Here is a 27500-nt window from a genome sequence, read left to right as displayed (position 1 = left end):
GACAGGTACAGCACGGGGTTAGATACAGAGTAAAGCTCCCTCTACACTGTCCCCATCAAACACTCCCAGGACAGGTACAGCATGGGGTTGGAGACAGAGTAAAGCTCCCTCTACACTGTCCCCATCAAACACTCCCAGGACAGGTACAGCACGGGGTTAGATACAGAGTAAAGCTCCCTCTACACTGTCCCCATCAAACACTCCCAGGACAGGGACAGCACGGGGTTAGATACAGAGTAAAGCTCCCTCTACACTGTCCCCATCAAACACTCCCAGAACAGGTACAGCACGGGGTTAGATACAGAGTAAAGCTCCCTCTACACTGTCCCCATCAAACACTCCCAGGACAGGTACAGCACGGGGTTAGATACAGAGTAAAGCTCCCTCTGCACTGTCCCCATCAAACACTCCCAGGACAGGTACAGCACGGGGTTAGATACAGAGTAAAGCTCCCTCCACACTGTCCCCGTCAAACACTCACTGGACAGGTACAGCACGGGGTTAGATAGAGAGTAAAGCTCCCTCTACACTGTCCCCATCAAACACTCCCAGGACAGGTACAGCACGGGGTTAGATACAGAGTAAAGCTCCCTCTACACTGTCCCCATCAAACAGTCCCAGGACAGGTACAGCACGGGGTTAGATACAGAGTAAAGCTCCCTCTACACTGTCCCCATCAAACACTCCCAGGACAGGTACAGCACGGGGTTAGATACAGAGTAAAGCTCCCTCTATCTACACCGTCCCCATCAAACACTCCCAGGACAGGTACAGCACGGGGTTAGATACAGAGTAAAGCTCCCTCTACACTGTCCCCATCAAACAGTCCCAGGACAGGTACAGCACGGGGTTAGATACAGAGTAAAGCTCCCTCTGCACTGTCCCCATCAAACACTCCCAGGACAGGTACAGCACGGGGTTAGATACAGAGTAAAGCTCCCTCTACACTGTCCCCATCAAACACTCCCAGGACAGGTACAGCACGGGGTTAGATACAGAGTAAAGCTCCCTCTACACTGTCCCCATCAAACAGTCCCAGGACAGGTACAGCACGGGGTTAGATACAGAGTAAAGCTCCCTCTACACTGTCCCCATCAAACACTCCCAGGACAGGTACAGCACGGGGTTAGATACAGTGTAAAACTCCCTCTACACTGTCCCCATCAACACACCCAGGACAGGTACCACACGGCGTTAGATACAGAGTAAAGCTCCCTCTACACTGTCCCCATCAAACACTCCCAGGACAGGTACCACACGGCGTTAGATACAGAGTAAAGCTCCCTCTACACTGTCCCCATCAAACACTCCCAGGACAGGTACCACACGGCGTTAGATACAGAGTAAAGCTCCCTCCACACTGTCCCCATCAAACACTCCCAGGGCAGGTACAGCACAGGGTTAGATACAGAGTAAAGCTCCCTCTACACTGTCCCCATCAAACACTCCCAGGACAGGTACAGCACGGGGTTAGATACAGAGTAAAGCTCCCTCTACACTGTCCCCATCACACACTCCCAGGACAGGTACAGCACGGGGTTGGATACAGAGTAAAGCTCCCTCTACACTGTCCCCATCAAACACTCCCAGGACAGGTACAGCACGGGGTTGGATATAGAGTAAAGCTCCCTCTACACTGTCACCATCAAACACTCCCAGGACAGGTACAGCACGGGGTTAGATACAGAGTAAAGCTCCCTCTACACTGTCCCCATCAAACACTCCCAGGACAGGTACAGCACGGGGTTAGATACAGAGTAAAGCTCCCTCTACACTGTCCCCATCAAACACTCCCAGGACAGGTACAGCACGGGGTTAGATACAGAGTAAGGCTCCCTCTACACTGTCCCCACCAAACACTCCCAGGGCAGGTACAGCACGGGGTTAGATACAGAGTAAAGCTCCCTCTATCTACACCGTCCCCATCAAACACTCCCAGGACAGGTACAGCACGGGGTTAGATACAGAGTAAAGCTCCCTCCACACTGTCCCCATCAAACACTCCCAGGACAGGTACAGCACGGGGTTAGATACAGAGTAAAGCTCCCTCTACACTGTCCCCATCAAACACTCCCAGGACATAAACAGCACGGGGTTAGATACAGAGTAAAGCTCCCTCTCCACTGTCCCCATCAAACACTCCCAGGACAGGTACAGCACGGGGTTAGATACAGTGTAAAACTCCCTCTACACTGTCCCCATCAACACACCCAGGACAGGTACCACACGGCGTTAGATACAGAGTAAAGCTCCCTCTACACTGTCCCCATCAAACACTCCCAGGACAGGTACCACACGGCGTTAGATACAGAGTAAAGCTCCCTCTACACTGTCCCCATCAAACACTCCCAGGACAGGTACAGCACGGGGTTAGATACAGAGTGAGGCTCCCTCTACACTGTCCCCATCAAACACTCCCAGGACAGGTACCACACGGCGTTAGATACAGAGTAAAGCTCCCTCTACACTGTCCCCATCAAACACTCCCAGGGCAGGTACAGCACGGGGTTAGATACAGAGTAAAGCTCCCTCTACACTGTCCCCATCAAACACTCCCAGGACAGGTACAGCACGGGGTTAGATACAGAGTAAAGCTCCCTCTACACTGTCCCCATCAAACACTCCCAGGACAGGTACAGCACGGCGTTAGATACAGAGTAAAGCTCCCTCTACACTGTCCCCATCAAACACTCCCAGGGCAGGTACAGCACGGGGTTAGATACAGAGTAAAGCTCCCTCTACACTGTCCCCATCAAACACTCCCAGGACAGGTACAGCATGGGGTTAGATACAGAGTAAAGCTCCCTCTACACTGTCCCCATCAAACACTCCCAGGACAGGTACAGCACGGGGTTAGATACAGAGTAAAGCTCCCTCTACACTGTCCCCATCAAACACTCCCAGGACAGGTACAGCACGGGGTTAGATACAGAGTAAAGGTCCCTCTACACTGTCCCCATCAAACACTCCCAGGACAGGAACAGCACAGGGTTAGATACAGAGTAAAGGTCCCTCTACACTGTCCCCATCAACACTCCCAGGACAGGTACAGCACGGGGTTAGATACAGAGTAAACCTCCCTCTACACTGTCCCCATCAAACACTCCCAGGACAGGTACAGCACGGGGTTAGATACAGAGTAAAGCTCCCTCTACACTGTCCCCATCACACACTCCCAGGACAGGTACAGCACGGGGTTAGATACAGAGTAAAGCTCCCTCTACACTGTCCCCATCAACACACCCAGGACAGGTACCACACGGCGTTAGATACAGAGTAAAGCTCCCTCTACACTGTCCCCATCAAACACTCCCAGGACAGGTACCACACGGCGTTAGATACAGAGTAAAGCTCCCTCTACACTGTCCCCATCAAACACTCCCAGGACAGGTACAGCACGGGGTTAGATACAGAGTGAGGCTCCCTCTACACTGTCCCCATCAAACACTCCCAGGACAGGTACCACACGGCGTTAGATACAGAGTAAAGCTCTCTCTACACTGTCCCCATCAAACACTCCCAGGGCAGGTACAGCACGGGGTTAGATACAGAGTAAAGCTCCCTCTACACTGTCCCCATCAAACACTCCCAGGACAGGTACAGCATGGGGTTAGATACAGAGTAAAGCTCCCTCTACACTGTCCCCATCAAACACTCCCAGGACAGGTACAGCACGGGGTTAGATACAGAGTAAAGCTCCCTCTACACTGTCCCCATCAAACACCCCCAGGACAGGTACAGCACGGGGTTAGATACAGAGTAAAGCTCCCTCTACACTGTCCCCATCAAACACTCCCAGGACAGGTACAGCACGGGGTTAGATACAGAGTAAAGGTCCCTCTACACTGTCCCCATCAAACACTCCCAGGACAGGAACAGCACAGGGTTAGATACAGAGTAAAGGTCCCTCTACACTGTCCCCATCAAACACACCCTGGACATGTACAGCACGGGGTTAGATACAGAGTAAAGCTCCCTCTACACTGTCCCCATCAAACACTCCCAGGACAGGTACAGCACGGGGTTAGATACAGAGTAAAGCTCCCTCTACACTGTCCCCATCAAACAGTCCCAGGACAGGTACAGCACGGGGTTAGATACAGAGTAAAGCTCCCTCTACACTGTCCCCATCAAACACTCCCAGGACAGGTACAGCACGGGGTTAGATACAGAGTAAAGCTCCCTCTACACTGTCCCCATCAAACAGTCCCAGGACAGGTACAGCACGGGGTTAGATAGAGAGTAAAGCTCCCTCTACACTGTCCCCATCAAACACTCCCAGGACAGGTACAGCACGGGGTTAGATACAGTGTAAAACTCCCTCTACACTGTCCCCATCAACACACCCAGGACAGGTACCACACGGCGTTAGATACAGAGTAAAGCTCCCTCTACACTGTCCCCATCAAACACTCCCAGGACAGGTACCACACGGCGTTAGATACAGAGTAAAGCTCCCTCTACACTGTCCCCATCAAACACTCCCAGGACAGGTACCACACGGCGTTAGATACAGAGTAAAGCTCCCTCCACACTGTCCCCATCAAACACTCCCAGGGCAGGTACAGCACAGGGTTAGATACAGAGTAAAGCTCCCTCTACACTGTCCCCATCAAACACTCCCAGGACAGGTACAGCACGGGGTTAGATACAGAGTAAAGCTCCCTCTACACTGTCCCCATCACACACTCCCAGGACAGGTACAGCACGGGGTTGGATACAGAGTAAAGCTCCCTCTACACTGTCCCCATCAAACACTCCCAGGACAGGTACAGCACGGGGTTGGATATAGAGTAAAGCTCCCTCTACACTGTCACCATCAAACACTCCCAGGACAGGTACAGCACGGGGTTAGATACAGAGTAAAGCTCCCTCTACACTGTCCCCATCAAACACTCCCAGGACAGGTACAGCACGGGGTTAGATACAGAGTAAAGCTCCCTCTACACTGTCCCCATCAAACACTCCCAGGACAGGTACAGCACGGGGTTAGATACAGAGTAAGGCTCCCTCTACACTGTCCCCACCAAACACTCCCAGGGCAGGTACAGCACGGGGTTAGATACAGAGTAAAGCTCCCTCTATCTACACCGTCCCCATCAAACACTCCCAGGACAGGTACAGCACGGGGTTAGATACAGAGTAAAGCTCCCTCCACACTGTCCCCATCAAACACTCCCAGGACAGGTACAGCACGGGGTTAGATACAGAGTAAAGCTCCCTCTACACTGTCCCCATCAAACACTCCCAGGACATAAACAGCACGGGGTTAGATACAGAGTAAAGCTCCCTCTCCACTGTCCCCATCAAACACTCCCAGGACAGGTACAGCACGGGGTTAGATACAGTGTAAAACTCCCTCTACACTGTCCCCATCAACACACCCAGGACAGGTACCACACGGCGTTAGATACAGAGTAAAGCTCCCTCTACACTGTCCCCATCAAACACTCCCAGGACAGGTACCACACGGCGTTAGATACAGAGTAAAGCTCCCTCTACACTGTCCCCATCAAACACTCCCAGGACAGGTACAGCACGGGGTTAGATACAGAGTGAGGCTCCCTCTACACTGTCCCCATCAAACACTCCCAGGACAGGTACCACACGGCGTTAGATACAGAGTAAAGCTCCCTCTACACTGTCCCCATCAAACACTCCCAGGGCAGGTACAGCACGGGGTTAGATACAGAGTAAAGCTCCCTCTACACTGTCCCCATCAAACACTCCCAGGACAGGTACAGCACGGGGTTAGATACAGAGTAAAGCTCCCTCTACACTGTCCCCATCAAACACTCCCAGGACAGGTACAGCACGGCGTTAGATACAGAGTAAAGCTCCCTCTACACTGTCCCCATCAAACACTCCCAGGGCAGGTACAGCACGGGGTTAGATACAGAGTAAAGCTCCCTCTACACTGTCCCCATCAAACACTCCCAGGACAGGTACAGCATGGGGTTAGATACAGAGTAAAGCTCCCTCTACACTGTCCCCATCAAACACTCCCAGGACAGGTACAGCACGGGGTTAGATACAGAGTAAAGCTCCCTCTACACTGTCCCCATCAAACACTCCCAGGACAGGTACAGCACGGGGTTAGATACAGAGTAAAGCTCCCTCTACACTGTCCCCATCAAACACTCCCAGGACAGGTACCACACGGCATTAGATACAGAGTAAAGCTCCCTCTACACTGTCCCCATCAAACACTCCCAGGACAGGTACAGCACGGGGTTAGATACAGAGTGAGGCTCCCTCTACACTGTCCCCATCAAACACTCCCAGGACAGGTACCACACGGCGTTAGATACAGAGTAAAGCTCTCTCTACACTGTCCCCATCAAACACTCCCAGGGCAGGTACAGCACGGGGTTAGATACAGAGTAAAGCTCCCTCTACACTGTCCCCATCAAACACTCCCAGGACAGGTACAGCATGGGGTTAGATACAGAGTAAAGCTCCCTCTACACTGTCCCCATCAAACACTCCCAGGACAGGTACAGCACGGGGTTAGATACAGAGTAAAGCTCCCTCTACACTGTCCCCATCAAACACCCCCAGGACAGGTACAGCACGGGGTTAGATACAGAGTAAAGCTCCCTCTACACTGTCCCCATCAAACACTCCCAGGACAGGTACAGCACGGGGTTAGATACAGAGTAAAGGTCCCTCTACACTGTCCCCATCAAACACTCCCAGGACAGGAACAGCACAGGGTTAGATACAGAGTAAAGGTCCCTCTACACTGTCCCCATCAAACACACCCTGGACATGTACAGCACGGGGTTAGATACAGAGTAAAGCTCCCTCTACACTGTCCCCATCAAACACTCCCAGGACAGGTACAGCACGGTGTTAGATACAGAGTAAAGCTCCCTCTACACTGTCCCCATCAAACACTCCCAGGACAGGTACAGCACGGGGTTAGATACAGAGTAAAGCTCCCTCTCCACTTTCCCCATCAAACACTCCCAGGACAGGTACAGCACGGGGTTAGATACAGAGTAAAGCTCCCTCTACACTGTCCCCATCAAACACTCCCAGGACAGGTACAGCACGGGGTTAGATACAGTGTAAAGCTCCCTCTACACTGTCCCCATCAAACACTCCCAGGACAGGTACAGCACGGGGTTCGATACAGAGTAAAGCTCCCTCTACACTGTCCCCATCAAACATTCCCAGGACAGGTACAGCACGGGTTCGATACAGAGTAAAGCTCCCTCTACACTGTCCCCATCAAACACTCCCAGGACAGGTACAGCACGGGGTTAGATACAGAGTAAAGCTCCCTCTACACTGTCCCCATCAAACACTCCCAGGACAGGTACAGCACGGGGTTAGATACAGAGTAAAGCTCCCTCTACACTGTCCCCATCAAACACTCCCAGGACAGGTACAGCACGGGCTTAGATACAGAGTAATGATCCCATCTTTTTTCTCTCTTGCCGGCAGACTGAAATTCACAATATTCCACATTTGAGCGTGCGGGAGGCGTCAGTCGAGGATCTCCTGATAACCGATCCAGACCCCTCACGGCCAGGCCGGTGGAAAGTGCAAGGTGTGATCCTGGGTAAGTGATGGAAGGAGAGGAGGGAGAGAGCGATAGAGGGGGAGCGCGATAGAGGGGGAGCGCGATAGAGGGGGAGCGCGATAGAGGGGGGAGCGCGATAGAGGGGGGAGCGCGATAGAGGGGGGAGCGCGATAGAGGGGGGAGCGCGATAGAGGGGGGAGCGCGATAGAGGGGGGAGCGCGATAGAGGGGGGAGCGCGATAGAGGGGGGAGCGCGATAGAGGGGGGAGCGCGATAGAGGGGGGAGCGCGATAGAGGGGGGAGCGCGATAGAGGGGGGAGCGCGATAGAGGGGGGAGCGCGATAGAGGGGGGAGCGCGATAGAGGGGGGAGCGCGATAGAGGGGGGAGCGCGATAGAGGGGGGAGCGCGATAGAGGGGGGGAGCGCGATAGAGGGGGGAGCGCGATAGAGGGGGGAGCGCGATAGAGGGGGGAGCGCGATAGAGGGGGGAGCGCGATAGAGGGGGGAGCGCGATAGAGGGGGGAGCGCGATAGAGGGGGGAGCGCGATAGAGGGGGAGCGCGATAGAGGGGGAGCGCGATAGAGTGGGAGCAAAGGGGGAGACATATAGAATGGGGGATAAAGAGAGAGGACAGGGAAGGGAGAGAGAGGGAAAGGAGAGAGAGAGAGAGAGAGACAGAGGGGAGAGAGAAAGAGCTGGAATGAGGGGTGGGTGGTGTCGGAGGGAGAGAGCGAGAGAGAGCGAGAGGGGTGGGTGGTGTCGGAGGGAGAGAGATTGGGAGGGAGAGAGCGAGGGGTGGGTGGTGTCGGAGGGAGAGAGAGAGAGATGGTCCACGAGGGAGTTAAATGTTTGTCACTGTGCCTCTCCAGGTGATGGGACCAGGGTCGATTGCTCATGCGTGGCCTTAACAACCGGGACCTTCCTGCGAGGGACGATCGGGATTGGCCTGGAGACTTGGCCTGCTGGACGGATGGGAGAGGAGCCATCGATCGGCCTGGCAAAGACCTTGGAGAAACTGGGATTCAGGATGGGCAGACTGAAAACCGGTAATCAGTGAGAAGTCACTGTTCCTGCGTACTGCATGGGGTGAGGGCGAGAGAGGGGGGAGAGGGAGACGGGGGAGAGACAGGGGGAGAGACAGGGGGAGAGACAGGGGGAGACAGAGAATGACAGGGGGAGACAGAGAGAGAGACAGGGGGAGACAGGGGGAGACAGAGAGAGACAGAGAGAGACAGGGGGAGACAGGGGGAGACAGAGAGAGAGACACGGGGAGAGACAGGGGGAGAGAAAGAGAGACAGGGGGGAACAGAGAGAGAGAGACAGAGAGAGACAGGGGGAGACAGAGAGAGAGACAGGGGGAGACAGAGAGAGACAGGGGAGACAGAGAGAGACAGGGGGGGGGGCAGAGAGAGAGACCGAGAGAGAGACAGGGGGAGACGGGGGGGGGACAGAGAGAGAGACAGAGAGAGACAGGGGGAGACAGAGAGAGACAGGGGGATACAGGGGGGGACGGGGGGGACGGGGGGGGACGGGGGGGGGGACAGAGAGAGAGACAGAGAGAGACAGAGAGAGACAGGGGGAGACAGGGGGAGACAGAGAGAGACAGGGGAGACAGAGAGAGACGGGGGAGGGGACAGAGAGAGAGACCGAGAGAGAGACAGGGGGAGACAGGTGGGGGACAGAGAGAGAGACAGAGAGAGACAGAGAGAGACAGAGAGAGACAGAGAGAGACAGAGAGAGACAGAGAGAGACAGGGGGAGACAGAGAGAGACGGGGGGGGGGGGCAGAGAGAGAGTCAGGGGGAGACAGAGAGAGACAGGGGGAGACAGAGAGAGACAGGGGGAGACAGAGAGACAGACAGGGGGGGATAGAGAGAGAGACGGGGGAGACAGAGAGAGGGACAGGGGGGGACAGAGAGAGGGACAGAGAGAGAGACAGAGGGAGAGACAGGGGGAGAGACAGGGGGAGACAGAGAGAGACAGGGAGAGAGACAGAGAGAGACAGGGGGAGACAGGGAGAGAGACAGAGAGAGACAGAGAGAGACAGGGGGAGACAGGGGGAGACAGGGGGAGACAGGGGGAGACAGAGAGAGAAAGACAGGGGGAGACACAGGGAGACAGGGGGAGACAGAGAGAGACAGGGGGGGACAGAGAGAGAGACAGAGAGAGACAGGGGGAGACAGAGAGAGAGACACGGGGAGAGACAGGGGGGGACAAAGAGAGACAGGGGGGAACAGAGAGAGAGACAGGGGGGAACAGAGAGAGAGACAGAGAGAGACAGGGGGGGACAGAGAGAGAGACAGAGAGAGACAGGGGGAGACAGGGGGAGACAGAGAGACAGGGGGAGACAGAGAGAGACAGGGGAGACAGAGAGAGACAGGGGGGGGGACAGAGAGCGAGACCGAGAGAGAGACAGGGGGAGACGGGGGGGGGACAGAGAGAGAGACAGAGAGAGACAGAGAGAGACAGAGAGAGACAGAGAGAGACAGGGGGAGACAGAGAGAGACAGGGGGGGACAGGGGGGGACGGGGGGGGGGGACAGAGAGAGAGACAGAGGGAGACAGGGGGAGACAGAGAGAGACAGGGGAGACAGAGAGAGACAGGGGGGGGGGGGGACAGAGAGAGAGACCGAGAGAGAGACAGGGGGAGACAGCGGGGGGACAGAGAGAGAGACAGAGAGAGACAGGGGGAGACAGGGGGAGACAGGGGGAGACAGGGGGAGACAGGGGGAGACGGGGGGGGGCGGAGAGAGAGACAGAGAGAGACAGGGGGAGACAGAGAGAGACAGGGGGAGACAGAGAGACAGACAGGGGGTGATAGAGAGAGAGACGGGGGGAGACAGAGAGAGGGACAGGGGGGACAGAGGGAGAGACAGGGGGAGAGACAGGGGGAGAGACAGGGGGAGACAGAGAAAGACAGGGGGAGAGACAGGGGGAGAGACAGGGGGAGAGACAGGGAGAGAGACAGGGGGAGAGACAGGGGGAGAGACAGGGAGAGAGACAGGGAGAGAGACAGGGAGAGAGACAGGGAGAGAGACAGGGAGAGAGACAGGGAAAGGCAGGGAGAGAGACAGAGACAGGGGGAGAGACAGGGGGAGAGACAGGGAGAGAGACAGGGAGAGAGACAGGGAGAGAGACCGAGAAAGACAGGGAGAGAGACAGGGAGAGAGACAGAGACAGGGGGAGAGACAGGGGGAGAGACAGGGGGAGAGACAGGGGGAGAGACAGGGGGAGAGACAGGGGGAGAGACAGGGGGAGAGACAGGGGGAGAGACAGGGGGAGAGACAGGGGGAGAGACAGGGGGAGACAGGGGGAGACAGAGGGAGACAGAGAGAGAAAGACAGGGGGAGACAGAGAGAGAGACAGGGGGGGACAGAGAGAGAGACAGAGAGAGACAGGGGGGAGACAGAGAGAGACAGGGGGAGACAGAGAGAGACAGGGGGAGACAGAGGGAGAGACAGGGGGAAAGACAGGGGGAGACAGAGAGAGACGGGGGACAGAGAGAGAGACGGGGGGAGACGGGGGGAGACGGGGGGAGACGGGGGGAGACGGGGGGAGACGGGGGGAGACGGGGGGAGACGGGGGGAGACGGGGGGAGACGGGGGGAGACGGGGGGAGACGGGGGGAGACGGGGGGAGACGGGGGGAGACGGGGGGAGACAGAGAGAGACAGAGAGAGACAGGGGGGGACGACAGAGAGAGAGACCGAGAGAGACAGGGGGAGACAGAGAGAGACAGGGGGAGACAGGGGGGACAGAGGGGGGGGGACAGAGAGAGAGACAGAGAGAGACAGGGGGTGACAGAGAGAGACGGGGGACAGAGAGAGAGACAGGGGGAGACAGAGAGACAGACAGGGGGGATAGAGAGAGAGACAGAGAGAGACAGGGGGAGACAGAGAGAGAGACAGGGGGAGACAGAGAGACAGACAGGGGGGATAGAGAGAGAGACGGGGGAGACAGAGAGAGAGACTTAGGGGGGGACAGAGAGAGAGACAGAGAGAGAGACAGAGAGAGAGACAGGGGGAGACAGAGGGGGAGACAGAGAGAGAGACAGGGAGAGAGACAGGGAGAGAGACAGGGAGAGAGACAGGGAGAGAGACAGGGAGAGAGACAGAGAGAGACAGAGAGAGACAGAGAGAGACAGAGAGAGACAGAGAGAGACAGAGAGAGACAGGGGGAGACAGAGAGAGACAGGGGGAGACAGAGGGAGAGACAGGGGGAAAGACAGGGGGAGACAGAGAGAGACAGGGGGGGACAGAGAGAGAGAGACAGAGAGAGACAGGGGGAGACAGAGAGAGAGACAGAGAGAGTGCGAGAGAGAGAGAGTGCGAGAGAGAGAGACAGAGAGGGACAGGGGGAGACAGAGAGAGACAGGGGGAGACAGAGAGAGACAGGGGGAGACAGAGAGAGACAGGGGAGACAGAGAGAGACAGGGGGGGGGGACAGAGAGCGAGACCGAGAGAGAGACAGGGGGAGACAGGGGGGGGACAGAGAGAGAGACAGAGAGAGAGACAGAGAGAGACAGAGAGAGAGACAGGTGGGGACAGAGAGAGAGAGACAGAGAGAGACAGGGGGAGACAGGGGGAGACAGAGAGAGACAGGGGGAGACAGAGAGAGACAGAGAGAGACAGGGGGAGACAGAGGGAGAGACAGGGGAAAGACAGGGGGAGACAGAGAGAGACAGGGGGGGGACAGAGAGAGAGAGACAGAGAGAGACAGGGGGAGTCAGAGAGAGAGACAGAGAGAGACAGAGAGAGACAGAGAGAGAGAGAGTGCGAGAGAGTGCGAGAGAGTGCGAGAGAGAGGGACAGAGAGGGACAGGGGGAGACACAGAGAGAGACAGGGGGAGACAGAGAGAGAGACAGGGGGAGACAGAGAGAGAGAGAGACAGGGGGGGACAGAGAGAGAGACAGAGAGAGACAGGGGGAGACAGAGAGAGAGACAGGGGGAGACAGTGGGAGACAGAGAGAGACAGGGGGAGACAGAGAGAGACAGGGGGAGACAGAGAGGGACAGAGGGAGGGAGACCGAGAGAGACAACGAGAGAGAGAGAGACAGAGAGATAGAGAAAGAGAGACAGCGAGATGGAGAGAAAGAGAGACAGCGAGATGGAGAGAAAGAGAGGGAGGGGGTGAGATACAGGGGCGAGAGAGCTGTCACCTGGATGTTTGTGTGTGTGTGGCTGTGGGAGAGAATGTGAGTGAGTGGGGTCTCTGGAGCGAAGCGCTGAGCAGGGTGGACTCCACCTCGTCCTGCGCAAGAGCGTACCCGACCAGAACCCCTCGCTTTCGCTTCCCTAAAGGCCGGAGAATCCCGCTCGGCTGCCGACCGGTTCGCTGACCTCTGGGAATTCCTCCACCCGGAGAAGACGAAGGGGGCGATTCTCCCAAATGGAGGCCAAGCGTTATCCCGAACCGGGCACGGGGGGGGGGGGGGGGGGGGGGTGGCTCGGAGAATCGCCCCCGAAGTAGGCCACCCGAGGGTCGGAGGAGGGCTTCCTGGATACTCGCGGGGGGGAGGGGGGGGGGGGGGGGGCGCTGGCTGGGAGGACAAGACGAGATGTTCTGTACAACGCGTTACATCGCCACGGCCGACAGCGCGCATAACTGTTTATAAAGCTTCGGAAAGGCCGATAAAAAGATTGAAAGGAAAAATAGAATGTGAGCGAGTGTCGTCTCCCGTACTTCCGACTTTCTCTCTCAGGAACGCCACCCAGAATCGCGAAGGATTCTGTGAACTTTGAGGTTCTACAGAGACACGATGGTGATCGCAATCCCAAACCATTCAGCTTCCTGACAGAGCGCGTCTGGATTAAGGTCAGTGCTGAGGGAGTGCCGCACTGTCAGAGGGTCAGTACTGAGGGAGTGCTGCACTGTCAGAGGGTCAGTACTGAGGGAGCGCCGCACTGTCAGAGGGTCAGTTACTGAGGGAGTGCCGCACTGTCAGAGGGTCAGTACTGAGGGAGTGCCGCACTGTCAGAGGGTCAGTACAGAGGGAGTGCCGCACTGTCAGAGGGTCAGTACTGAGGGAGCGCCGCACTGTCAGAGAGTCAGTACTGAGGGAGTGCCGCACTGTCAGAGAGTCAGTACTGAGGGGAGCGCCGCACTGTCAGAGGGTCAGTACTGAGGGAGTGCTGCACTGTCAGAGGGTCGGTGCTGAGGGAGCGCCGCACTGTCAGAGAGTCAGTGCTGAGGGAGCGCCGCACTGTCAGAAGGTCAGTACTGAGGGAGTGCCGCACTGTCAGAGGGTCAGTACTGAGGGAGTACTGCACTGTCAAAGGGTCAGTACTGAGGGAGCGCCGCACTGTCAGAGGGTCAGTACTGAGGGAGTGCTGCACTGTCAGAGGGTCAGTAATGAGGGAGTGCCGCACTGTCAGAGGGTCAGTACTGAGGGAGTGCCGCACTGTCAGAGGGTCAGTACTGAGGGAGTGTCGCACTGTCAGAGGGTCGGTGCTGAGGGGAGTGCCGCACTGTCAGAGGGTCAGTAATGAGGGAGTGCCACACTGTCAGAGGGTCAGTACTGAGGGAGTGCCGCACTGTCAGAGGGTCAGTACTGAGGGAGTGCCGCACTGTCAGAGGGTCAGTACTGAGGGAGCGCCGCACTGTCAGAGGGTCAGTACTGAGGGAGTGCCGCACTGTCAGAGGGTCAGTACTGAGGGAGCGCCGCACTGTCAGAGGGTCAGTACTGAGGGAGCGCCGCACTGTCAGAGGGTCAGTACTGAGGGAGCGCCGCACTGTCAGAGGGTCAAGTACTGAGGGAGTGCTGCACTGTCAGAGGGTCGGTACTGAGGGAGCGCCGCACTGTCAGAGAGTCAGTGCTGAGGGAGCGCCGCACTGTCAGAGGGTCGGTGCTGAGGGAGCGCCGCTCTGTCAGAGGGTCAGTGCTGAGGGAGCGCCGCACTGTCAGAAGGTCAGTACTGAGGGAGTGCCGCACTGTCAGAGGGTCAGTACTGAGGGAGTGCCGCACTGTCAGAAGGTCAGTACTGAGGGAGTGCCGCACTGTCAGAGGGTCGGTGCTGAGGAGTGCCGCACTGTCAGAGTGTCAGTACTGAGGGAGTGCCGCACTGTCAGAGGGTCAGTACTGAGGGGTGTCGCACTGTCAGAGGGTCAGTACTGAGGGAGCGCCGCACTGTCAGAGGGTCAGTACTGAGGGAGTGCTGCACTGTCAGAGGGTCAGTACTGAGGGAGCGCCGCACTGTCAGAGGGTCAGTACTGAGGGAGCGCCGCACTGTCAGAGGGTCAGTACTGAGGGAGTGCCGCACTGTCAGAGGGTCAGTACTGAGGGAGTGCTGCACTGTCAGAGGGTCAGTACTGAGGGAGTGCCGCACTGTCAGAGGGTCAGTACTGAGGGAGTGCTGCACTGTCAGAGGGTCAGTACTGAGGGAGTGCCGCACTGTCAGAGGGTCAGTACTGAGGGAGTGCTGCACTGTCAGAGGGTCAGTACTGAGGGAGTGCTGCACTGTAAGAGGGTCAGTACTGAGGTAGTGCCGCACTGTCAGAGGGTCAGTACTGAGGGAGTGCCACACTGTCAGAGGGTCAGTACTGAGGGAGTGCCGCACTGTCAGAGGGTCAGTACTGAGGGAGTGCCGCACTGTCAGAGGGTCAGTACTGAGGGAGTGCCACACTGTCAGAGGGTCAGTACTGAGGGAGTGCCGCACTTTCAGACGGTCAGTGCTGAGGGAGCGCCGCACTGTCAGAGGGTCAGTACTGAGGGAGTGCCGCACTGTCAGAGGGTCAGTACTGAGGGAGTGCGGCCCTGTCAGAGGGCCAGTACTGAGGGAGAGCTGCACTGTCAGAGGGTCAGTACTGAGGGAGTGTCGTACTGTCAGAGGCTCATTGCTGAGGGACTGCCGCACTGTCAGAGGGTCAGTACTGAGGGAGTGCCGCACTGTCAGAGGGTCAGTACTGATTGAGTGCCGCACTGTCAGAGGGTCAGTGCTGAGGGAGAGCCGCACTGTCAGAGGGTCAGTACTGATTGAGTGCCGCACTGTCAGAGGGTCAGTACTGAGGGAGTGCCGCACTGTCAGAGGGTCAGTACTGAGGGAGTGCTGAACTGTCAGAGAGTCAGTACTGAGGGAGCGCCGCACTGTCAGAGGGTCAGTAGTGAGGGAGTGCTGCACTGTCAGAGGGTCAGTACTGAGGGAGTGCTGCACTGTCAGAGGGTCAGTGCTGAGGGAGTGCTGCACTGTCAGAGGGACAGTACTGAGGGAGTGCCGCACTGTCAGAGGGTCAGTACTGAGGGAGTGCTGAACTGTCAGAGAGTCAGTACTGAGGGAGTGCTGCACTGTCAGAGGGTCAGTGCTGAGGGAGCGCCGCACTGTCAGAGGGTCAGTACTGAGGGAGTGCCGCACTGTCAGAGGGTCAGTACTGAGGGAGTGCCGCACTGTCAGAGGGTCAGTACTGAGGGAGTGCTGCACTGTCAGAGGGTCAGTGCTGAGGGAGTGCTGCACTGTCAGAGGGTCAGTACTGAGGGAGTGCTGCACTGTCAGAGGGTCAGTACTGAGGGAGTGCGGCACTGTCAGAGGGTCAGTACTGAGGGAGTGCTACACTGTCAGAGGGTCAGTACTGAGGGAGCGCAGCACTGTCAGAGGGTCAGTACTGAGGGAGCGCCGCACTGTCAGAGGGTCAGTACTGAGGGAGTGCCGCACTGTCAGCGGGTCAGTACTGAGGGAGTGCTGCACTGTCAGAGGGTCAGTACTGAGGGAGTGCTACACTGTCAGAGGGTCAGTACTGAGGGAGCGCAGCACTGTCAGAGGGTCAGTACTGATGGAGTGCCGCACTGTCAGAGGGTCAGTACTGAGGGAGCGCCGCACTGTCAGAGGGTCAGTACTGAGGGAGTGCTGCACTGTCAGAGGGTCAGTACTGAGGGAGTGCCGCACTGTCAGAGGGTCAGTACTGAGGGAGTGCTGCACTGTCAGAGGGTCAGTACTGAGGGAGCGCCGCACTGTCAGAGGGTCAGTACTGAGGGAGTGCCGCACTGTCAGAGGGTCAGTACTGAGGGAGTGCCGCACTGTCAGAGGGTCAGTACTGAGGGAGTGCCGCACTGTCAGAGGGTCAGTACTGAGGGAGTGCGGCCCTGTCAGAGGGCCAGTACTGAGGGAGAGCTGCACTGTCAGAGGGTCAGTACTGAGGGAGTGTCGTACTGTCAGAGGCTCATTGCTGAGGGACTGCCGCACTGTCAGAGGGTCAGTACTGAGGGAGTGCCGCACTGTCAGAGGGTCAGTACTGATTGAGTGCCGCACTGTCAGAGGGTCAGTGCTGAGGGAGAGCCGCACTGTCAGAGGGTCAGTACTGATTGAGTGCTGAACTGTCAGAGAGTCAGTACTGAGGGAGTGCTGCACTGTCAGAGGGTCAGTGCTGAGGGAGCGCCGCACTGTCAGAGGGTCAGTACTGAGGGAGTGCCGCACTGTCAGAGGGTCAGTAGTGAGGGAGTGCTGCACTGTCAGAGGGTCAGTACTGAGGGAGTGCTGCACTGTCAGAGGGTCAGTGCTGAGGGAGTGCTGCACTGTCAGAGGGACAGTACTGAGGGAGTGCCGCACTGTCAGAGGGTCAGTACTGAGGGAGTGCTGAACTGTCAGAGAGTCAGTACTGAGGGAGTGCTGCACTGTCAGAGGGTCAGTGCTGAGGGAGCGCCGCACTGTCAGAGGGTCAGTACTGAGGGAGTGCCGCACTGTCAGAGGGTCAGTAGTGAGGGAGTGCTGCACTGTCAGAGGGTCAGTACTGAGGGAGTGCTGCACTGTCAGAGGGTCAGTGCTGAGGGAGTGCTGCACTGTCAGAGGGTCAGTACTGAGGGAGTGCTGCACTGTCAGAGGGTCAGTACTGAGGGAGTGCGGCACTGTCAGAGGGTCAGTACTGAGGGAGTGCTACACTGTCAGAGGGTCAGTACTGAGGGAGCGCAGCACTGTGAGAGGGTCAGTACTGAGGGAGCGCCGCACTGTCAGAGGGTCAGTACTGAGGGAGTGCCGCACTGTCAGCGGGTCAGTACTGAGGGAGTGCTGCACTGTCAGAGGGTCAGTACTGAGGGAGTGCTACACTGTCAGAGGGTCAGTACTGAGGGAGCGCAGCACTGTCAGAGGGTCAGTACTGATGGAGTGCCGCACTGTCAGAGGGTCAGTACTGAGGGAGCGCCGCACTGTCAGAGGGTCAGTACTGAGGGAGTGCTGCACTGTCAGAGGGTCAGTACTGAGGGAGTGCCGCACTGTCAGAGGGTCAGTACTGAGGGAGTGCTGCACTGTCAGAGGGTCAGTACTGAGGGAGTGCCGCACTGTCAGAGGGTCAGTACTGAGGGAGTGCCGCACTGTCAGAGGGTCAGTACTGAGGGAGTGCCGCACTGTCAGAGGGTCAGTACTGAGGGAGTGCCGCACTGTCAGCGGGTCAGTACTGAGGGAGCGCAGCACTGTCAGAGGGTCAGTACTGAGGGAGTGCCGCACTGTCAGAGGGTCAGTACTGAGGGAGTGCCGCACTGTCAGAGGGTCAGTACTGAGGGAGTGCCGCACTGTCAGCGGGTCAGTACTGAGGGAGCGCAGCACTGTCAGAGGGTCAGTACTGAGGGAGTGCCGCACTGTCAGAGGGTCAGTACTGAGGGAGTGCCGCACTGTCAGAGGGTCAGTACTGAGGGAGCGCCGCACTGTCAGAGGTCAGTACTGAGGGAGCGCCGCACTGTCAGAGGGTCAGTACTGAGGGAGCGCCGCACTGTCAGAGGGTCAGTACTGAGGGAGTGCTGCACTGTCAGAGGGTCAGTACTGAGGGACAGTTTGGTTGAATTGAGTGTGTTTATCAATGTGTTTGACAGCCGGAGGATCAGTTACCCTGCTTCTTGACATTTACCGGACCCGATGTCGAAAACCTTGTCCGACAGAATGTTCACCTGAGTCGACACGTTCAGGAAACCAGTCGTGGACCCAGGTCAGTCCCTCACAGCTCTCTCTCTCTCTCTGCCTCATTCCCTCTCTCTCTTTCTCTCTGCCACAATCCCTCTCTCTCTCTGCCACATTCCCTCTCTCTCTCTCTCTCTCTCTCTGTCACATTCTCTCTCTCTCTCTCTGCCACATACCCTCTCTCTTTCTGCCACTTTCCCACTGTCTCTCTCTCTGCCAAATTTCCCCTCTCTCTCTGCCTCATTCTCTCTCTCTCTGCCACGTTCCCTCTCTCTCTCTCTGCCTCATTCCCTCTCTCTCTCTGCCTCATTCCCCCTCTCTCTCTCTGCCTCATTCCCTCACAGCTCTCTCTCTGCCACGTTCCCTCTCTCTCTCTTCAACGTTTCCTCTCTCTCTCTGCCTCATTCTCTCTCTCTCTCTCTCTTCTCTGCCACATTCCCTCTCTCTCTCTCTCCGCCACATTCCCTCTCTCTCTGCCACATTCCCTCTCTCTCTGCTGCTCCGCCACATTCCCTCTCTCTCTGCCACATTCCCTCTCTCTCTGCCACATTCCCTCTCTCTCTACCACATTCCCTCCCTGTCTCTTAACCACATTACCTCTCTCTCTCTCTCTGCCTCATTCCCTCTCTCTCTGCTCATTCCTTCGCTCTCTGTGTCTCTCTCTGCCTCATTCCCTCGCTCTCTCTCTGCCTCATTCCCTCTCTCTCTGCCTCATTCCCTCTCTCTCTGTCTCTCAATGCCTCATTCCCCGCTCTCTCTCTGCCTCATTCCTTCTCTCTCTCTGCCTCATTCCCTCTGTCTGCCTCATTCCCTCTCTCTCTGCCTCATTCCCTCTCCCTGTCTCATTCCCTCACTCTCTCTCTGCCTCATTCCCTCTCTCTCTCTCTGCCACATTCCTCTCTCTCTCTCTGCCTCATTCCTCTCTCTCTGTTTCTCTCTGCCTCCTTCCCTCGCTCTCTCTCTGCCTCATTCCCTCTCTCACTGCCTCATTCCCTCTCTCTCTGTCTCTCTCTGCCTCATTCCCTCGCTCTCTCTCTGCCTCATTCCCTCGCTCTCTCTCTGCCTCATTCCCTCTCTCTCTCTGCCTCATTCCCTCTCTCTCTCTGCCTCATTCCCTCTCTATCTCTGCCACATTGCCTCTCTGTGCCTCATTCCCTCTCTCTCTGTGCCTCATTCCCTCTCTCTGCCTCATTCCTTCTCTCTCTCTGCCTCATTCCCTCTCTGTGCCTCATTCCCTCTCTCTCTCTGCCACATTCCCTCTCTCTCTCTGCCTCATTCCCTCTCTCTCTCTCTGCCACATTCCCTCTCTCTCTCTCTCTCTCTCTCTGTCTCATTCCCTCGCTCTCTCTCTGTCACATTCCCTCTCTCTTTCTGCCTCATTCCCTCTCTCTCTCTCTGCCACATTCCCTCTCTCTCTCGGCCTCATTCACTCTCTCTGCCACATTCCCCCTCTCTCTCTCTCTCTCTGTCACATTCCCTCTCTCTCTCTCTCTGCCTCACTCCCTCTCTCTCTGCCTCATTCTCTCTCTTTGTCTCATTCCCCTCGCTCTCTCTCTGCCTCATTCCCTCGCTCTTTCTGCCTCATTCCCTCTCTCTCTCTGGCCTCATTCCCTCTCTCTCCTCCGCCTCATTCCCTCCCTCTCTCTGCCTCATTCCCCCTCTCTCTCTGCCTCATTCCCTCTCTCTCTCTCTTCCTCATTCCCTCTCTCTCTCTGCCTCATTCCCTCCCTCTCTCTCTTCCTCATTCCCTCTCTCTCTCTGCCTCATTCCCTCTCTCTCTCTCTGCCTCATTCCCTCTCTCTCTCTCTGCCTCATTCCCTCTCTCTCTCTCTTCCTCATTCCCTCTCTCTCTCTGCCTCATTCCTCTCTCTCTCTCTCTTCCTCATCTCTGCTCTCTCTCTCTCTGCCTCATTCCCTCTCTCACTCTCTGCCACATTCCCTCTCTCTCTCTCTGCCACATTCCCCCTCTCTCCTCTGCCACATTCCCTCTCTCTCTCTGCTCATTCCCTCCCTCTCTCTCTTCCTCATTCCCTCTCTCTCTCTGCCTCATTCCCTCTCTCTCTCTCTGCCACATTCCCCCTCTCTCTCTCTGCCACATTCCTCCTCTCCCTGCCACATTCCCTCCCTCTCTCTGCTCATTCTCTCTCTCTCTCTGCCTCATTCCCTCTCTCTCTCTCTGCCTCATTCCCTCCCTCTCTCTGCCTCATTCCCTCTCCTCTCTCTCTCTGCCACATTCCCTCTCTCTCTCTGCCTCATTCCCCTGATGCGACCATCAATTCACTCGAAGACACGTGGAGAAGTAAACCGTGGGTTTAATCAGCTTAGAACTGAGCCTGCCTGCGACCGGTACAACACTGAAGGTGGCCCCGCAGGTCAGCTGCTCTTATACTTCCCCTAAAGGGGTGGAGCCATGGGCGGAGCTCGTACATGCCCCGACATATCCCCCTGTGGGTGAAGCCACACAATGGCCCAGAGGTAGAGCCCACAGGGTTAATAACATAACACAGTGCACTGGTGAATTATCAGTAATTATACATTCACCACACTCTCTCTTTCTCACTGACTCTCTGACATGCTCTATCTGTCACTCTCTCTCTCTCCTCTGACACTCTCTCTCTCTCTCTGCCTCATTCTCTCTCTCTCTCTGACACATTCCCTCTCTCTCTCTGACACTCTCTCTCTCTGTGCCTCATTCTCTCTCCCTCTTTGCCTCATTCCCTCTCTCTCTGCCACATTCCCTCTCTCTCTCTCTGCCTCATTCCCTCTCTCTCTCTCTCTGCCACATTCCCTCTCTCTCTCTGCCTCATTCCCTCACTCTCTCTCTGCCACATTCCCCCTCTCTCTCTGCCACATTCCCTCCCTCTCTCTGCCTCATTCCCCCTCTCTCTCTGCCACATTCCCTCTCTCTCTCTCTCTGCCACATTCCCTCTCTCTCTCTCTGCCTCATTCCCCCTCTCTCTCTGTCACATTCCCTCTCTCTGCCTCATTCCCCTCTCTCTGCCACATTCCCCCCCTCTCTCTCTGTCACATTCCCCCTCTCTCTCTGCCTCATTCCTCTCTCTCTCTGCCTCATTCCCTCTCTCTCTCAGCCACATTCCCTCTCTCCTTCTGTCACATTCCCCCTCTCTCTCTGCCTCATTCCCTCTCTCTCTCTGCCTCATTCCCCTCTCTCTGCCACATTCCCTCTCTCTCTGTGTCACATTCCCTCTCTCTCTCTGCCTCATTCCCTCTCTCTCTCTCTGCCTCATTCCCCTCTCTCTCTCTGCCACATTCCCCCTCTCTCTCTCTGTCACATTCCCCCTCTCTCTCTCTGTCACATTCCTCTCTCTCTGCCTCATTCCCCTGATGCGACCATCAATTCACTCGAAGACACGTGGAGAAGTAAACCGTGGGTTTAATCAGCTTAGAACTGAGCCTGCCTGCGACCGGTACAACACTGAAGGTGGCCCCGCAGGTCAGCTGCTCTTATACTTCCCCTAAAGGGGTGGAGCCATGGGCGGAGCTCGTACATGCCCCGACATATCCCCCTGTGGGTGAAGCCACACAATGGCCCAGAGGTAGAGCCCACAGGGTTAATAACATAACACAGTGCACTGGTGAATTATCAGTAATTATACATTCACCACACTCTCTCTTTCTCACTGACTCTCTGACATGCTCTATCTGTCACTCTCTCTCTCTCTCTGACACTCTCTCTCTCTCTCTGCCTCATTCTCTCTCTCTCTCTGACACATTCCCTCTCTCTCTCTGCCTCATTCTCTCTCTCTCTCTGACACATTCCCTCTCTCTCTCTGACACTCTCTCTCTCTGTGCCTCATTCTCTCTCCCTCTTTGCCTCATTCCCTCTCTCTCTGCCACATTCCCTCTCTCTCTCTCTGCCTCATTCCCTCTCTCTCTCTCTGCCACATTCCCTCTCTCTCTCTGCCTCATTCCCTCTCTCTCTCTCTCTGCCACATTCCCCCTCTCTCTCTGCCACATTCCCTCCCTCTCTCTGCCTCATTCCCCTCTCTCTCTGCCACATTCCCTCTCTCTCTCTCTCTGCCACATTCCCTCTCTCTCTCTCTGCCTCATTCCCTCTCTCTCTCTGTCACATTCCCTCTCTCTGCCTCATTCCCTCTCTCTGCCACATTCCCCCCCTCTCTCTCTGTCACATTCCCCCTCTCTCTCTGCCTCATTCCCTCTCTCTCTCTGCCTCATTCCCTCTCTCTCTCAGCCACATTCCCTCTCTCCTTCTGTCACATTCCCCCTCTCTCTCTGCCTCATTCCCTCTCTCTCTCTGCCTCATTCCCCCTCTCTCTGCCACATTCCCTCTCTCTGTGTCACATTCCCTCTCTCTCTCTGCCTCATTCCCTCTCTCTCTCTCTGCCTCATTCCCTCTCTCTCTCCTGCCACATTCCCCCTCTCTCTCTCTGTCACATTCCCCCTCTCTCTCTCTGTCACATTCCCTCTCTCTCTGCCTCATTCCCTCTCTCTCTCTCTGCCTCATTCCCCCTCTCTCTCTGCCTCATTCCCCTCTCTCTCTGCCACATTCCCTCTCTCTCTCTGCCCTCATTTCCTCTCTCTCTCTGCCTCATTCTCTCTCTCTCTGCCTCATTCCTCTCTCTCTCTCTCTGCCTCATTCTGCTCCTCTCTCTCTGCCTCATTCCCCCTCTCTCTCTGCCTCATTCCCTCTCTCTCTCTCTGCCTCATTCCCTCTTTCTCTCTGCCTCATTCCCTCTCTCTCTCTGCCACATTCCCTCTCTCTCTCTGCCTCATTCCTCTCTCTCTCTGCCTCATTCTCTCTCTCTCTCCTGCCTCATTCCCTCTCTCTCTCTGCCTCATTCCTCTCTCTCTCTGCCTCATTCCCTCTCTCTCTCTGCCTCATTCCCTCTCTCTCTCTGCCTCTTTCCCCCTCTCTCACTGCCTCATTTCCTTTCTCTCTCTCTGCTCATTCCCTCTCTCTCTCTCTGCCTCATTCCCTCTCTCTCTCTGCCTCATTCCCTCTCTCTCTGCCTCATTCCCCCTCTCTCTCTGCCTCATTCCCTCTCTCTCTCTCTGCCTCATTCCCTATCTCTCTCTGCCTCATTCCCTCTCTCTCTCTCTGCCTCATTCCCCCTCTCTCTCTGCCTCATTCCCTCTCTCTCTGCCACATTCCCTCTCTCTCTCTGCCTCATTTCCTCTCTCTCTCTGCCTCATTCTCTCTCTCTCTGCCTCATTCCCTCTCTCTCTCTCTGCTCATTCGCTCTCTCTCTCTGCCTCATTCCCCTCCCTCTCTGCCTCATTCCCTCTCTCTCTCTGCCTCATTCCTCTTTCTCTCTGCCTCATTCCCTCTCTCTCTCTGCCACATTCCCTCTCTCTGTGCCACATTCCTCTCTCTCTCTGCCTCATTCTCTCTCTCTCTCTGCCTCATTCTCTCTCTCTCTCTGCCTCATTCCCTCTCTCTCTCTGCCTCATTCCCTCTCTCTCTCTGCCTCATTCCCTCTCTCTCTCTGCCTCATTCCCTCTCTCTCTCTGCCTCTTTCCCCCTCTCTCACTGCCTCATTTCCTTTCTCTCTCTCTGCCTCATTCCCTCTCTCTCTCTCTGCCTCATTCCCTCTCTCTCTCTGCCTCATTCCTCTCTCTCTGCCTCATTCCCCCTCTCTCTCTGCCTCATTCCTCTCTCTCTCTCTGCCTCATTCCCTATCTCTCTCTGCCTCATTCCCTCTCTCTCTCTGCCTCATTCCCTCTCTCTCTCTCTGCCTCATTCCCTCTCTCTCTCTCTGCCTCATTCCCTCTCTCTCTCTCTGCCTCATTCCCTCTCTCTCTCTCTGCCTCATTCCCTCTCTCTCTGCCTCATTCCTCTCTCTCTCTCTGCCTCATTCGCTCTCTCTCTCTGCCTCATTCCCCCTCTCTCTCTGCCTCATTCCCTCTCTCTCTCTCTGCCTCATTCCTCTCTCTCTCTCTGCCTCATTCCCTCTCTCTCTGCCTCATTCCTCTCTCTGCCTCATTCCCTCTCTCTCTCTGCCTCATTCCTCTCTCTCTCTCTGCCTCATTCCCTCTCTCTCTGCCTCTTTCCCCCTCTCTCTCTGCCTCATTTCCTTTCTCTCTCTCTGCCTCATTCCCTCTCTCTCTCTGCCTCATTCCCTCTCTCTCTCTGCCTCATTCCCCTTCTCTCTCTGCCTCATTCCCTCTCTCTCTCTGCCTCATTTGCTCTCTCTCTCTGCCTCATTCCCTCTCTCTCTCTGCCTCATTCCCTCTCTCTCTCTCTGCCTCATTCCCTCTCTCTCTCTGCCTCATTCCCTCTCTCTCTCTCTGCCACATTCCCTCTCTCTCTCTGCCTCATTCCCTCTCTCTCTCTCTGCCACATTCCCCCTCTCTCTCTGCCTCATTCCCTCTCTCTCTGCCACATTCCCTCTCTCTCTCTGCCTCATTTGCTCTCTCTCTCTGCCTCATTCCTTCTCTCTCTCTGCCTCATTCCCTCTCTCTCTCTCTGCCTCATTTCCTCTCTCTCTCTCTGCCTCATTCCCTCTCTCTCTCTGCACAATGCCCCTCTCTCTCTCTGCCTCATTTGCTCTCTCTCTCTGCCTCATTCCCTCTCTCTCTCTCTGCCTCATTCCCTCTCTCTCTCTCTGCCTCATTCCCTCTCTCTCTCTCTGCCTCATTCCCTCTCTCTCTCTGCCTCATTCCCTCTCTCTCTCTGCCTCATTCCCTCTCTCTCTCTGCCTCATTCCCTCTCTCTCTCTGCCACATTCCTCTCTCTCTCTCTGCCTCATTCCCCTGATGCGACCATCAATTCACTCGAAGACACGTGGAGAAGTAAACCGTGGGTTTAATCAGCTTAGAACTGAGCCTGCCTGCGACCGGTACAACACTGAAGGCGGCCCCGCAGGTCAGCTGCTCTTATACTTCCTCTAAAGGGGTGGAGCCATGGGCGGAGCTCGTACATGCCCCGACATATCCCCCTGTGGGTGAAGCCACACAATGGCCCAGAGGTAGAGCCCACAGGGTTAATAACATAACACAGTGCACTGGTGAATTATCCGTAATTATACATTCACCACACTCTCTATCTCTCTCTCTGACACTCTCTCTGGCTCTCTCTCACTGTATCACTCTCTCTCTCTCTCTGACACTCTCTTTCTCTCTGACTCTCTCTCTGACATGCTCTATCTGTCACTCTCTCTCTCTCTCTCTGACACTCTCTGACTCTCTCTCTGACATGCTCTATCTGTCACTCTCTCTCTCTGACACTCTCTCTCTCTCTCTGCCTCATTCTCTCTCTCTCTGACACATTCCCTCTCTCTCTCTGCCACATTCCCTCTCTCTCTCTGCCACATTCCCCCTCTCTCTCTCTGCCACATTCCCTCTCTCTCTCTGCCACATTCCCTCCCTCTCTCTGCCTCATTCCCCCTCTCTCTCTGCCACATTCCCTCTCTCTCTCTCTGCCTCATTCCCTCTCTCTCTCTGCCTCATTCCCTCTCTCTCTCCCCTGCCCCATTCTCTCTCTCTGCTCATTCCCTCTCTCTCTCTGCCACATTCCCTCTCTCTCTCTTGCTCTCTGCCTCATTCTCTCTCTCTCCTCTGCCTCATTCCCTCTCTCTTTCTCTCTGCCACATTCCCTCTCTCTCTCTGCCACATTCCCTCTCTCTCTCTGCCACATTCCCTCTCTCTCTCTGCCTCATTCCCTCTCTCTCTCTCTGCCTCATTCTCTCTCTCCTCTGCCTCATTCCCTCTCTTTTTCTCTCTGCCTCATTCCTCTCTCTTTCTCTGCCAAATTCCCTCTCTCTCTGGCACATTCCCTCTCTCTCTGCCACATTCCCTCTCTCTCTCTGCCCATTCCCTCCCCCTCTCTCTCTCTGCCACATTCCCTCTCTCTCGCTCTCTGCCTCATTCACTCTCTCTCTCTCTGCCGCATTCCTTCTCTCTCTCTGCCACATTCCCTCTCTCTCGCTCTCTCTGCTACATTCCCCCCCTCCCTCTCTCTCCCTCACCCCCCCTCGCTCGCCCTCTCTCTCTCACGCCCACTTTGTCCCTCTCTCCCCCTCCCCCTCTCTCTCCCCACCCCCTCGCCCTCACCCCCTCTCGCCCCCTCACACCCCCCACTCCCTCACCCCCTCCCTCTCCCTCACCCCCTCTCTCTCCCTCATCCCCCCTCCCGCTCGCTCTCTCTCTCTCGCGCCCCGCTCTTTGTCCCTCTCTCTCTCTCTCCCCCTCTCTCTCTCACACCCCATTTCCCCTCTCTCTCTTCTCCCTCTTTCTCTCTCTCCCTCTATCTCCCCCTTCTCTCCCTCTCTCCCCGCCTCGTGTCACACTCTCCCTCCCTCTCCCTCTCTCTCCCCCGCCTCCTCTCACACACACTCCTCTCTCTCTCTCTCTCCCTCAGGTACTGCCCCTCACTTGAGGCGAAGGTTCTGCGTTTCCCGAACCGCTCGCACCAGCTCTGGCTGGAGCCCGAGGGCCTGGATTCAGACACCATCTACCCCCAGGGGCTGGGCGTCACCCTCCCCGTCCCCCTGCAGAAGGAACTGCTCAGCAAGATCCCAGGGCTGGAGCGAGCCCGGATGCTGCAGCCAGGTGAGGGGGAGGGAGGGGAGGGGGAGGGGGAGGGAGTGATGCGCTATCAATTACGACGCGACGCGAGGAGAGAGTAATCGAGGCTTTATTACGCAGAGATGTGGAGCCTCCCGCACCTGCTGTCAAAATGGCTGCAGCTTGGTGAGCACACACTATTATACTCCGCCTACTGGGCGGAGCCGGCAGGCAGGGATCTACCCCCGTACCTGTAGTACAGGGGCCTTACCGCATTATCTCTAATAACAACTATTATACAATCAGTGGTGGACTACCACTGGGGAGGGAGGATCACGGGGGGAGGGGAGGGTGTGGGTGTAAGCGGGCTTTGACTCCGAGGGGGGAGAGTGTTGACCCTCTGCCTCTTTCCTCCCAGGGTATGGAGTGCAGTACGATTACATCGACCCCCGACAGCTCCATCCCAGTTTAGAGAGTCTCGATGTCCAGGGTCTGTACCTGGCCGGACAGATTAACGGGACCACCGGTTACGAGGAGGCTGCCGCCCAGGTGAGTTCCCCCCCCCCCCTCCCTCTGGCTGTGTGGGGGGCTGAGGGGCGTGCATGGGGGAGG

The 27500-nt window shown here is 56.5% G+C and overlaps 1 protein-coding gene across 1 annotated transcript in view; it reads left to right on the top strand.

The window, feature by feature from the left end:
• Positions 1–27437, top strand: part of mto1 (mitochondrial tRNA translation optimization 1) — a gene marked incomplete at its 3' end in the record, with an annotated part of 42521 nt that extends 15084 nt beyond the window's left edge. Inside the window, exons 5-10 of the mRNA XM_072485407.1 lie at positions 7453–7570; positions 8400–8576; positions 13229–13341; positions 18317–18429; positions 26743–26933; positions 27307–27437. Of these exons, the coding sequence (XP_072341508.1) occupies positions 7453–7570; positions 8400–8576; positions 13229–13341; positions 18317–18429; positions 26743–26933; positions 27307–27437 (843 nt within the window). The remainder of the gene's footprint in view (positions 1–7452; positions 7571–8399; positions 8577–13228; positions 13342–18316; positions 18430–26742; positions 26934–27306) is intronic.
• Positions 27438–27500: the final 63 nt, after the last annotated feature.

The sequence above is a fragment of the Scyliorhinus torazame genome, chromosome 19 (genome assembly GCF_047496885.1).
Source record: "Scyliorhinus torazame isolate Kashiwa2021f chromosome 19, sScyTor2.1, whole genome shotgun sequence".
NCBI lineage: Eukaryota > Metazoa > Chordata > Chondrichthyes > Carcharhiniformes > Scyliorhinidae > Scyliorhinus > Scyliorhinus torazame.
The sequence above is the reverse complement of the archived record's forward strand: the minus strand, read 5'-3'. Positions and strand labels throughout refer to the sequence as shown.